This window comes from Alosa alosa, chromosome 4, assembly GCF_017589495.1.
Source record: "Alosa alosa isolate M-15738 ecotype Scorff River chromosome 4, AALO_Geno_1.1, whole genome shotgun sequence".
Lineage (NCBI taxonomy): Eukaryota > Metazoa > Chordata > Actinopteri > Clupeiformes > Clupeidae > Alosa > Alosa alosa.
Genome location: NC_063192.1, coordinates 32,516,949 through 32,530,787, shown reverse-complemented (window position 1 = coordinate 32,530,787; position 13,839 = coordinate 32,516,949). Strand labels below are relative to the sequence as shown.

Genomic DNA, 13,839 nt, shown 5'->3' with positions numbered 1-13,839 from the left:
GAGTTGGACAAACTCTAATAAGAAGGATAAACTCTATTTCTGAAATTTCAGAGGTGGATAAACTGGGTTTACTTGCGTTTCGCCTGGATTAAATCCCTGCTTATAAGAGAGCCAATGTTGGCAGTGTTGCAGATAACTTTAAGTTTGTTCAGCAGCAATCACGCAGCATTTTCTACCGTTTATTATCAAAGGAACACTTTCAAATCAGTGACATGAATACGTAAGTTGCTCCAAAAGAGCATGGTCCTAGTAGTCTGAAAACACACACATACAAGACAGTGTAAACTTAGGTGCACAATTTCCACAGCAGTTTACAGCTATTGCACAGTGCTGTAGAAGTGTTGCATGACTGTAGTAAATTGAGCTGGTGGGCAGGCTCCACTTGAACACGCACGTAGCTGTGGGCTTGGGGAGGGGAGAGCTAGCGCGTCAATGGCCTGTGGCGTTGAGGTTCCTCTCCAGGAGCTGCATCTTGTGTTTCAGCTCAGACACCTCCTGCGCGTGGCCCTGATTCTGCAGCAGCAGCTCAGACAGAGAGCTCACAGTGCTGGCCTGCTTGACTGGACACAGGAAAGAGAGAGAGGAGAGAGAGGACGTTCTGAAAAAGTGCCAAAACAATACATTACATGAATACAGAAAGAACAGAACACATCTACCAAACTCTTCATAATTATGGGATGTAGTGCAGGGAAAAGTTGGGACAGGTATCCTCACATGGCTAAGCAGTCTCTCTCAGTCTAATCGGAGTTCAGGGACAGGTCACACAAAGTGATACCATTTGGGGACGAGATGGTTATAAATATTTATATACAGTATATATATGCTATATATTTGTATTAACAAAATATATTTATTATTATTTTGTAATAACAAATAAATTAATTAAAATGGTTAAAAAATGACTAGTGATCAGCGAGCAGGCCTTCAGCTGCACCCTCTATACTAAGAGACTGTAGGGTAAGGTTTTGGGTAGATGTGTCCAAAAATGAATATATTTGAAATAGTATGTTAATAGTCATTTGTGTTTAAATCTTTCCTTAGAATGGTGGCACCCGCCGAGTAGGTATTTGGAGCAATAAGGAATTATCATCACTACTAACCAATGAAAGAAGGATATAAAGATAGGATACAAAGTCCATCACTTGGCCCATCTAGTGGCACAATGCATCTTAGCATTCTCATCTGGAATCATAACTGGAATGGCTGAAAGGGCATATGAAGAGGTTAAGGATTTATTACCTATGACAAAGAGGATGACCGCTAGGGTGACGAGGAGGAGGCTGAGGCTTGCACAGATAAGAATGTGTGGGTAATACTTCACAGCATCATGTGGAGGCCGAGTCGTTTGACGGGCAGAAGTTCTGAGAACTGGGGTTGACACATTCCCATTGGATGAAAGAGAGAAAGGATGGAGGGGTGGTCTGCCTCCTGAAATGTTTGACAGGACATTTTAACAATGGTACACTATTGAATTAGAATTGCATCTTGGCACAACTTCCTGACAAAAAAGAAGCAAGGAATAACTCACAAGAATCATCAAGCACACAACCAAGATCACTGTATCACTCAGATCCAACTTTCAGACCTTTGCAGTTACGCAGCAGAAAGAAAGATAGACTCCATCATCACAACCAGGGTTGCCAATTCCGCTAATTAAAAGCAACTTTGGGCTTCTTTTTTTGCGAAGATGCTTTTAAATAATAGAAGTAGCGGGTTGTGGGTTTTTGGGCTTGTTTTTAGGTGCTGTAGCTCAGTGTTTTTCAACCTTTTTTGTGCCACGGCACACTTTTGACACTTAAAATGTCCCACGGCACACTAGCATCCTGTGTGAAGAAAAAAAATAAACATACCATAGCCTAAAATTTCAAATAATACACAGATATGGCCTTATTATGGCTTCTATGCAAGACCTGCTCAATAAAACAAGCGCCCTCTGTTTCATTTGTAGGTGACTATATCTAATTTAATTGTTGTTATGAACTGGATATGTGATGATTCTGTGAATACTGGATATGGGGCCCCCGTTGTACAATGCCTGCATACCACAAATAGTGCAATCTTACAATCAATGAGAGCATTATAAATTCTTTGATGCAACAGTTTGCTTTTCTGGACCAGTGAGTGACATTTGGGTAATTTTCTGTGGCACACCTGATGATCTCTCACGGCACACTAGTGTGCCCCGGCACAGTGGTTGAAAAACACTGCTATAACTTATCAAGTGGACGTAATGCCGGCTCATTACATAGTCGACGCAAGGGAATTTAAATCCCACAAGCCTACTGTAAATACTGTACACAACACACACGCACACACACATACCACACCCCCTTCCTTTTAGAATAAAATCTTTTTTTTTGTCTTGTTTTCAGAGTCCTGGTTGCTTCTTTTTCTCACGAGATCTGGCAACACTGATCACAAGCCCTCCACCAATCCCTTCAGCTGCTTCCACCTGGCACACGGTTCAGAGCACTTTTGAAAGAGAACTTGCAAAGAATCTTTCATTTATACTACTATTGATTGGTAATCAGGAAAAAAACTGATATTAACTACCTGTTAATACAACTTAGTACATTTATTTAATTATTTATAGATTTTAATGCTCCCTCTAAACCCAACCACTCTAACCGAATTAAATGTTCTATCACTATATGATAGAAAATATAATTTTTTTAATCCTTGAACTGCTAAACTGGTGATTGTGTGTTAAGTGTGAAATGAGCTGCTAGACACCTTATGAAGACACATGACATCACACATGCGGTATGTGGCCTTCATGAAGTGCCTCAGCAGGTCAGTCAAAGTAACTGTACACAACCTACTTAAAGTCTCAGACCAAAACAACAGGCTGAAAACTTCTTGTTATGGTTATTGCATATTGAAACCAGCAAGCTTAAATGGTAATTCAGTGTTCTATGGATTGAGAAGTGCCGCTCTGTAATCAAAAGTGTAAAACAGTCACTCATAATACATTGGCCTCTTCAAAAATGGAAAAGGTCTTGTGCTCCCTTAATCTATGGTCAAAGTGTCTACCAGCTATAATAAGACAGTGGAACAGATAAGCTATAAAATTAGGTCATACAGCTAATATCACAAACCGTTAAAAAAAAAGCAAAGTTTGAGGCAGGGGTTTGGAGCAGAGAAGAGAAAGGGAGATGATGTCACGCTCAGTGCATTGATGTGTGCTGACAGCTGAACATGGCAGTCTGGGAGGAAAAGGCATCAGGTCAGTGTCCAGCATAACATTTCCCCTCAGCTGCCCCCTGCAACCAGAACATGACATTTGTGCTGGCCCCTTGTACAAATTTACTGGCCCAGAGAAGACCAATTTACAAAAACTGTTAATTTATTACATTATAATATAATGGGCCCCCTCTTTATTTTAGTAGCCTCACATGCTTAAAGGTGCAGTCAGTGATCGTACGTGATTTCAAGCCCATAACATTTTTGTCACATTCAGCAATCATCTCCTTATGACCTAGCTGCCCATCCCGTGAGTACACTGTAAAAAAAACGGTCTTTGTAGGCAGCCCATGCTCCGAAAACTGGAAACAAAGTGGGGGCAGCCTGTCCCCCAAACAAAAATGAAACCTAATATAGTTTCTCTGGGAATACTTATGGGAAGGGTTAGTTACCTCTCTGCTGTGTTTCATTTGGTCCTTGGTTAAAATATAATGTGTGTGTGCGTGAGTGTGGGTGTGAGCGCGTGCGTGTGTGTGTACTGTATATCTGAGGGAATGTGCTGCATGTACCTTTTTGTTCAGGGTGGTGTCGGTGCAGGTCATTAATAGATTCGACTGAGTGCAGCTGAATCTCTGTCAGATCCCCATCACTGAGAAATGCAGGATGTGAAGAGGGAGACTGCTTCAACATCCCTGAAAACGACAAAAGAAAGTGATGCAATGTTGCAGTAACCAGTCAGTACCAATCAACTTTGCATCATTGGCAAAGAGAGTCAATTGATTGTTTTTGTCCTATGGGAGTGTACCTCCTCGGTGTGACTTTTTGAATAAGGAGGACCACTATTTGTTTTGAATAAGGAGGACCACTATTTGTTTTCCTCAATGCTATGGGGCAGTTATATACTGTAGACCAGGCTTGTCCCTCAGTCAAGTCAAGTTTATTTATATAGCTCATTTCATACACAGAGGTAATTCAATGTTCTTTACATAAAAAGTAATAGCAAATAAAAGCATAGAAGGGCAACCCAGAGCACATATTATATGAGAATGTATATCAGTTTGGAAAAAAGAGACAAATCCTACCCAGAACCGAAGAAGCATAAACAAAATCTTTAAAGCTGACTATACTGTTGACTCTAAAAGGCATTTAGATATAAAAAACATGCATGGTCTATAAAGATATAAGACATACCAACATACTTCAGATTGATTGACTGATTGATTGATTGGTTTTATTTATGGATATAGAGGACACAACGTAGATCAATGTATAACATGTAAAAGTGAGAACACTTGTTTCCAACATGGACAGGACAGACAAAGAAGCACATTACATAAAATCCCTTCCTAAGGAACAAAGAGGCATACAACTAATATCCTGCTTTGATATCTTCCCAACACAGACAGAAATACTAGACAACAAGGACCAACCTCTAGATTTACTTTTTAGAAATCACTCAAAAGTGCCATAATGTGGACTATAAAGTAAGGAAACAGCACAATACCACACCCCTATAATGACATAATTTTACTTACTGGTCCTCTCTGATTGTCACATCCATGGTGTCATACTCTTTCTAAGAACAGACCTTTTTAGTTTGCAATATCTCCTTGCTCATGTCTTACCATCAGAATAGGTCTTCAGCAGGCTCATCTGTGGCTGTTGGTCAACTGTTGCCTCAAGAATGGTTGAATTACAGATAAGCCAAAGGAAATCCTGACGCCGCTATTAATGACTTATTCAGGCAAAATATCTGAACATCATTAGCCTGTATCAAAAAAGTTGTGTTGGAGTTAGGAGTTGTTCGCCCAGTCTAAACGGTTGTGTTGGAGTTAGGAGTTCTTCGCCCGCTCTACACTGTTGTGTCTCTGGTGCTTGCATGTCAATCTGTCCCTTCTGGCCCAACTGTCTCGAGACAAAAATAGTCACTAGTGTGCCAGGGTGGTGGTGTTATTAATAGCCCATCTATGAGTTCAACTATGATTCAATTATATTGGGCTAGCATGGGACAGTGAGACCATGCAACATTGAGTGATTGATTCAAAGAAACACTGACCTTTTGTGTAGTTTTAATAAGTAGGGTTTTCACTACCACTTGGAGGGAAAATACCCTTTACATAGCCTACTTTCTGAAATCTCTGGAGTATATTGTTGCATGATAATAAGTTGGATCTGTTTACACAGCCTCAACTTCCATAATTTCTGTAATGCCAGGGTGCAATATCTCCTGAGCACATTGAAAGATATTCATCAGACCTGGAACACTTAATTGGCATGAAGGCCAGATGGACTGATTAGGTACTGAGTGTGTGTGTGTATGTGTGTGTGGGGTGGGGATATGTCTCACCTTGACCTTTGACCCTGTGACATTAAGTAGGCCTAACTAATCAGTTCATCTGGCTTTTTATAACGATTAGCTCTGCCAGGTTTGACGAAAATTCCCCAGGAGATGCTGTGCAAATTGTGTGCCATGGCTCACTTTTCATGATATACAATTTGTCTGTAAAATCACAAAGATACCAGATCCAACTGTCTATATTAAATTACTAATTAAGATATTAAAACCTCGAGGACATAAGCAAAATGTAAGCCAAATGTGACGACCCTCTTTATTGCAGGTGTCAGTTGTGATGATAAAGTATGGCTCAACACACGAACTCTTCTCACTGTTTTTATGCATTCACAAATAAAACAAAGAATTGAGATTGAGAGATTAGACGATTGACGACTGCCTCCAGCAGACTAGTTCTGACTGGAGTACGGGAAGCGCAAATGCTCAAAATATTGAAATGCAAAGTAGAAATGAAAATACAATTGCAGTAGCAATGTCTCATGTTTTAAACTCATGTGAATGGGTACGACATATGAAAACATTTTAAACATATAAAAATCAGTGTATATAAAATAGAGATTACAATAACAATGTAATATCATAACTTTGAAAGAATTCACTTTATGTAAGTGAGGTTATTTTCAACTCTGTTACACAAATAATGGTCAATATAATTTTCCTAGTCCTAAAAGTAGCCCTATGAATGCATTTGCATGTCAACTACATTTCCCACAAACCACCACTTCCCAAAAACGGTGTTATGCGGTTGAGAGCGGAGTCCAGAAGAAGAAATTAAACGAATCTGTTCTCGTTGGGGTTACTGAGCGTGAGGTTAGAACGTAAAGATGTTTCTACAGGTGTTAGGTTGCTGTCGGTCGGGCATTAGTATCGGTAACCGGGCTCTGAAGGAATCCCCGCGAAGATTGAAACTTGGAACAGCAGCGCTGCAGCAGAGACATGCGTCAACTTCGGAGGTAAAGTAACAGGATTGTCACCAAGTAGAAGATGCAACATAGGCATGTTGGGACAGAAAGCATCTACTGGTTGCTTTGATTGTGGATTTAGACGTTTTGCACCCCCAGGTGAATGCATGATATATTATATTACTTGTAGAAGAGTGCTTGTGCAGCTTATTTGGATCAACTGATGAAAAACTAAAATATGCGATGGGGATGGATGAGGCCGAGTACCCCATGTCAACATGGACTAGGCTACTCAGTTAGGCTACGTGAGTTATATCGTACATTTCTGAAATATGAGCACATACTCCCAAACTCAGTGGTTGCGTTGCATTCCCGTTTGTTCTAATCTCATTCAGAGGTAGGCTAGTCATGCATGTCCAACACGGTGACAGATGCGAGAGCTGTGCCACAAAACGTCGCGAGTTACAGACCTACCCTCCCTTGTCCTCGTGCTACACATGGTCCAGATAAGGGTGCAGTGTAATAGGAAGCACGAGAGCAGCCAGGGAGTACAAGTGGGCCTACAGCAAGACCACAGATGTGGCCTGCATGCATGACTTGTTCATCACAGTGAAGACACAGACACATACACCCACACCGCAATGTCTCAACATAGTTCAAGGTTGAGTTAATAAGGTTTTTTTTTGTAGAATGTACTCAACTATTTAGGTGTGGCTGCACACCAGTGTCACTTAGAGTAGAAAAAAGAACCATATTATTCATGTTGTGCTGTGTTGAGTCATGTTGTGTTTCCAGTGAATTCTCTTTGTGTGTGTGTGTCTCTCTCTCTCTCTCTCTCTCTCTCTCTCTCTCTCTCTCTGTGAGAAAGTGTGAGGGTATTCAATGTAGTACATGACTTTGGACTTGTTTGGTGAAGACTGATAAGCTCTGGTAGCATCCAGTCTAAAGGTCCGAGGTCAACCTCACACCACTCTACACTGATTGGTCTGTTATTTCTGTGACCATATCAGAGTGTTGATGGTATCTTCTTGTGTAAGTGTGAGATTGTGACTTTTGTCTTTATACTAATAGTTTTAAGTCCACAGTCAATCAGAAAGGCCCCCCTTACAAATGGCTGGAAATGTGTTATGCTTAGTAAAGTATTTGTAGCTATGTCCACCCTAAAGCACTCCTATTAACAGAGCATTATGACTGCTGCAACTGATTAGCTGACTAGCCTGTTTAATAAAAATGGAATTTGGATAGAAGGAGTTCACTTATACTCTTTTAGTGAGAAATAGCTGACGACTGATGGTAAGTAAAGTCGTAGTAGTTTTACGGTAAATGTGGCAAACCTTGACATTGGACCTTCACCCTTTAAAATAAAGCTTTTGAATCATATCTGAGACACATGATTGCATATATGAACTCTGTCCCTTTCATCTTGCTAGATAACAACTAGCTGAGTGGGTTGCTAATAAGTCTCACTTGTTGCATTGTTGCATATCTCAGACATACAGTTAACAATAAAAAGCTTAGCTACCTACTAGTGTAAGATTGCATTGCAGTCTAATAGATAGATAGATAGATAGATAGATAGATAGATAGATAGATAGATACTTTATTGATCCCCAGGGGAAATTCAAGAATATATTATGTTCTTCTTGAATTTCCCTGGGATCAAAGAAGTATTTATCTATCTATCTATCTATCTATCTATCTATCTATCTATCTATATATATATATATATATATATATATATATATATATATATATATATAATGTTAATCTCATTAACATTAATTAGTTCATTCTCTCGATCAGATTGCAACTGAAACCCACCAAGCAATTATTTTGCCATAATAACATGCATTTTCATTTTAATATAACATCAGCATGGTGCAGCCTACCTTTATACACAATCTGTGCTAAGTTATAATTCATTATTGTGTCATTGCCATAAAATACTATGCCCTCTGCTGGAAAGACTGTGTTACTGTGCATAAGACAGGCTTTTAAAATAATTCCTTTCTATTTCCTGTGTTTGCATGTCAGGCCCCTCTGAAGCAGACCGTCCTGTTTGACTTCCATCGTGATCAGGGTGGAAAGATGGTGGGCTTTGCTGGCTGGAGTATGCCTGTGCAGTATAGAGACAGCCACATCGTCTCCCATATGCACACGCGAGAACACTGCTCCTTGTTTGATGTCAGCCACATGCTTCAGGTATTGCTGAGAGAGAGTGTGTGTGTGTGTGTGTGTGTGTGTGTGTGTGTGTGTGTGTGTGTGTGTGTGTGTGTGTGTGTGTGTGTGTGTGTGTGTGTACATGCTTGCTTGATTCATTATTTGTATAAATTCATAATTTTTGGTGGTCTGAATGTGTCCACCATGTGTCTGTCAAGCTTATTGTATGTGTGGGCAATGAGGTGTTTTAATGTTTCTGTGCTTGTGGTCACAAGTTGGTATGTTTTATGCCTGACCGAATGTCCAGGGCTAGACACACTTCTTACTCTGCTAATGGATAAGCAATTCTTTGTATATCACAGACTGTGTTTTTTGCAGACACAGCCATTTGTTATTTGGGTTTTGTTTTCAGACAAAAGTACACGGGAAGGACAGAATAAAGTTCATGGAGTCCTTGATTGTTGCAGATGTTGCTGAACTAAAGGACAACCAGGTCAGACGATGCCACGGAGGTGTACACAATCACATGCAAAACCACACACGAAAACATGAGCATGTGCACATGCACACACATTGAGACACATAGGCACAGGTGCAATACAACATGCTTCTTTACCTGACCTCTGACCTCTGTCTCTGTCTCACTCCAGGGGTCGCTCTCCCTCTTCACCAATGAGATGGGAGGAATAATGGACGACCTGATCGTCACTAAGACCGATCAGGGTTATCTGTATGTTGTCTCCAATGCTGGTTGTGCTGACAAAGACTCTGCCCACATGAAGGTGAGACCAGCACTGTCCATCTGCACACCCCAGACAGGATCAAAAACTCAACACTGCACTGTCTGCACTGTGTGCAGCCTTCCATAGTCCTTGCTAAGTATAAGTATAAGTATATATACTTTTTTGATCCCGTGAGGGAAATTTGGTCTCTGCATTTAACCCAATCGGTGAATTAGTGAAACACAAACAGCACACAGTGAACACACAGTGAGGTGAAGCACACACTAATCCCGGCACAGTGAGCTGCCTGCTTCAACAGCGGCGCTCGGGGAGCAGTGAGGGGTTAGGTGCCTTGCTCAAGGTGTGCAGCCTTCCATAGTCCTTGCTAGGGGTTAACTAATTCAGTCATCCCCACTCAGATTGACCCTCAGTACTGCCACTTGGCCTCTGCTTCAATGAGCGTAGTTTCATTTTTGTCATCAACATGATTTTTGTCACAACGAAAAATCTATATGCAGGGTAAATATCTGGGCTTGTAATGTTGCTGTGTAATTAGTGTTTATTCAGTCTGGTCGTAATGTACAGTATGTGTGTCCAAGAGTGTGTGGGTATGTGAGCAATACAGCTTCATAAAATACATCATGTCCATCATGTTGTAAAAGCTGACATAAACTGTTTTCAGACAGGATAGTGAGTGCAAGGCAGGCTAGTGAGTGCAAGGCAGGCTGATAACCTGAACCCGTAAATGACGAACAGCCACCGCTTCCTCCTTGTCCTTGTTGCCTTTATGATTTCCTTATAACTTTCTTATACCAAATAGGAAATAAGTATAAGTATACTCTTTTGATCCTGTGAGGGAAATTTGGTCTCTGCATTTATCCCAATCCGTGAATTTGTGAAACACAGTCAGCACACAGTGAACACACAGTGAGGTGAAGCACACACTAATCCCGACGCAGTGAGCATAATGTCCTTCAAAAACACTTGGAGGCGACTAGTGTTAGAACCGCATAAGTTTGGAGTTCCAAATGTCGGGATATGTTGTTCAGATATACGGCCCAACGTCTTGATATGCGCAGAACTGGTTGACTTACACTTCTGTCTGAAAGCAGTTATAATGTATGTGTTTATTGGTGTGTTCAGCAGTTATAATGTGTGTTTATTGGTGTGTTCAGCAGTTATAATGTGTGTATATCGGTGTGTTCAGCAGTTATAATGTGTGTGTTTATTGGTGTGTTCAGCAGTTATGATGTGTGTTTATTGGTGTGTTCAGGCAAGACTGCAGGAGTTCAAAGCTGCAGGTCATGATGTGGATTTGGAGTTTCTGGAGGAGAGTCTTATTGCACTGCAAGGTAAGGTTGGCGATGCCACTTTTATCTATGGGCTTTAATCAACGGAATCTGGCTATGTTTAGATGAACATATGTGTCCCCAGGTCCCTCTATGGCACGTGTGCTACAGCCAGGGGTGACTGATGACCTGAGCAAGTTGACCTTCATGACCTCTGTGCTGACCCCGGTGTTTGGTATCCAGGGCTGCAGGGTCACTCGCTGCGGGTACACGGGGGAGGATGGAGTAGAGGTACGTGCCATCTCATTCGCTTGGGTGCCATGCCACTCATGAGCTCTCGGTGTGCGCCTGCCATCACACCGCCTGTTTTTGTTCTCAGATCTCTGTTCCCTCTGGGAGTATAGTGGCTTTGGCTGAGAAGCTGCTGACCAACGCTGAGGTAAAGCTAGCAGGACTGGGCGCACGGGACAGCTTGAGACTGGAGGCGGGCCTGTGTCTCTATGGCAACGACATTGATGAGAATACCACACCTGTGGAAGCCAGCTTGGTGTGGACTATCGGTACACTAATGTCAACTTTTATCTTTCTGACCAATTACTAGACAGCATACAGAATTATTGTATGTTTATACTACATGACTTATTTGGCATAGTTTACTTAGATCCTGATATTTCTGTACTGCCTCTATACACTTGGCAAAAGTTCCTTCAACGTAGTGTAACTGGGCTGTGTGTTTGTGTACAAGGCAAGCGGCGTCGTCAGCAGAGGGGTTTCCCTGGGGCTGATATTGTGGTTCCTCAGATCAAAGCAAAAACTCAGAGAAAGCGTGTGGGCCTGATCTCCACGGGGCCACCTGTTCGACAGCACACCCCTATCCTTGCACCAGATGGCCGCGTCATAGGTCAGTCCATCACTCGGCCAAAAGAGTGATCTCTCCTGTAAGACTATGTTTATCTCCTTGAGAGGGCTAAATGTAAAAATAAGGATGAAATTGATTTTTAGTTTCCAAACCTTCCATTATGGAATGTTATGTGAGCATATGTGCCATTGTGGCATTGTATTATGTCCTGCAATTAAATTGTGCCACTATCCAATGGATGTGCCGAGATGTATAATTGCTGAAGTCACATCTGACCTGAGACTGCATAGGCTTATGTGGTGATGCGTGTAAAAGATTTAACTCTCAGTGCTTGTAGTGTATGACAGTGAGGAAAGCTTATGGTGTACAGAATGCCATGTTTATAAAACATTTACAATGTATCACTTCTGTGTTGTTCCAGGTGAAATCACCAGTGGATGCCCTTCCCCTTGCCTCAAAAAGAATGTAGCCATGGGTTACGTGGAAGCCGGCTTTAGCAAGGTGGGCACAGCGGTGCAGGTGGAGGTCAGGAAAAAAGCAGTGCCAGCTGTAGTCAGCAAGATGCCATTTGTACCCTCCAAATATTACACTGGTCAATAGCACTTTGCACTGCTGATTTATAACTCTATCTGTACTACTAGTGTGTGTGTGTGTGTGTGTGTGTGTGTGTAAAACCAAATCATTTTTGAGCCAGTCTATATGTATTTAGAGTAACATTCCTTATCTTAATGTGAGCTTACACTCTTGTAGACAGAATTTAAGCAACATAAGACATTTTAATATTGTGATTAATGACTGACTTGCTTTGTCCTGTACAGCAATATAACAGCTAATGCTAGCTGCAATGATTGTCATTGTTCAAGACTTCTGCAACAGTGTATTGACAGTGTATAACTCCTGATAGTCCAAATGCTGTAAGATTATGTTTACATTCAGTATATCAGAAAACAAACCAAAATGTAGGCCTGTTCGTTTAATTGTCACAATACAGTGGACCAATGACAAAATATCGAAGTAATAGGCAATCAATCAGTCAAGACCCAATCTTTACTTACATTTTAGCCTATGGCTATTTGATAATGGGCGATATTAAACGTGCCTTTGACCTGTGAAAAGATAAAAACATTAGAACCAGAGATGTAATTAACATTAGACATGTTTTATTCATTCCGTGCCAAACTGGACCAATTACAGTCTGATTCACATGGAGGTCATACAGTTTTTAACCTGTTCCCCATCCTCACCAGTCTCGTGTTGTGTTCCATATGACAGCAACTGGACCAAAGATCTCAGCATGTTTTGTATCCGTATGACATCTGGGGGTATTCCAAGTACACGGTGGTAGTGACAACGTTAGGTGTGGGAGTAAGTGGTAGATCTCTATGGACTTTGCAGATGTGCACTTGGACAGCTGCAGACACCATGTATGCATAGTATATTCGTATTATACTCTCTAGACAGCCATAGGAGAGCTCTGTGGCTTAATTATTCAAACAGAAGAAAGCAATAGGGCTTTTTTGAAGGTGTACCGCTTATACTGCGTTAATTTAGGTCTGTCACTAAGCCTCATACTTGGAATGCTTATACTGTGACTGTCTATGGGAATATTCCACTGGTTTCATGTTCATGTACCTAGCATAAAAACATTTTGTAAAAGTAAAACTGCTATTGCTACACGACTACTCCTGACTACTACTGACTATTGCCACTACTACTGCAAGACAGCAGTGAATATTTTGACAGCTTCTGTCACGATGAACTAATAGACATTGTAAAAACAATGATGGGCTTATTTTACTTACAAATGTGCACCATTTATGCATGATTATTTTAATAATAGCCGCAGTTAAATGCTCAAGCCAGCTTCTCTTTCATGTTTCCTTTTCTCTTTTTCTAAATGACAAAAATGTCTCTTGTGTAGGCTACAGGGAACAAGGACAGTGTTGCTTGTCCATTTATATTTTAAGAGTCTATTGTGAACATCGATGGTCCTCATTTTTTATATGAATTTATTTGGAAGTCTTTAATTTTACTAGTCTTCTTCAATTGACACTAATAAAGATTTTTTAAGTACTTTGAAGAGACTGTGTTTGTGTTGGTTGGATGGATTAGATGTTTGAGCCACGTCTTTGTAAGCTATTGGGAATCTCTTCTTCATTAGACCTACTGTAAAAAAAAATCCTGTGGTGTGAGTAGTCCGGACTAGACATCTCGATGTCGTGTTGGCTGTAATAGTTGGAGGACAACTGTTGAGGCAACACGTGTGGATATTAACACTCAAAATAGGCCTACATTACAGTTTTCTTTTTATCACAACTCAAACACATCCAACAGCTGAGTCGTGTTAATTGGTTGTGGGAATTGTATTTTG

General features: G+C 40.9%; 2 protein-coding genes across 2 annotated transcripts; one reads left to right on the top strand and one right to left on the bottom strand.

Moving 5' to 3' along the window:
* Nucleotides 1-166: 166 nt before the first annotated feature.
* On the bottom strand, nt 167-5,069 carry si:dkey-20d21.12 (uncharacterized protein LOC556245 homolog). The gene is made up of 4 exons (XM_048241865.1): nt 4,809-5,069; nt 3,753-3,875; nt 1,240-1,428; nt 167-560 (listed from the first exon to the last, which is right to left on the bottom strand). The coding sequence occupies exons 1-4, from the start codon at nt 4,834-4,836 to the stop codon at nt 430-432; spliced, it is 471 nt and encodes a 156-aa protein (XP_048097822.1). The 5' UTR covers nt 4,837-5,069; the 3' UTR covers nt 167-429.
* Nucleotides 5,070-6,275: 1,206 nt separating this feature from the next.
* On the top strand, nt 6,276-13,548 carry amt (aminomethyltransferase). Its single transcript, XM_048241857.1, has 9 exons — nt 6,276-6,489; nt 8,473-8,640; nt 9,011-9,091; nt 9,249-9,380; nt 10,594-10,672; nt 10,755-10,900; nt 10,989-11,169; nt 11,355-11,510; nt 11,890-13,548. Exons 1-9 carry the CDS (start codon nt 6,361-6,363, stop codon nt 12,066-12,068), a joined length of 1,251 nt encoding a protein of 416 aa, XP_048097814.1. The 5' UTR covers nt 6,276-6,360; the 3' UTR covers nt 12,069-13,548.
* Nucleotides 13,549-13,839: the final 291 nt, after the last annotated feature.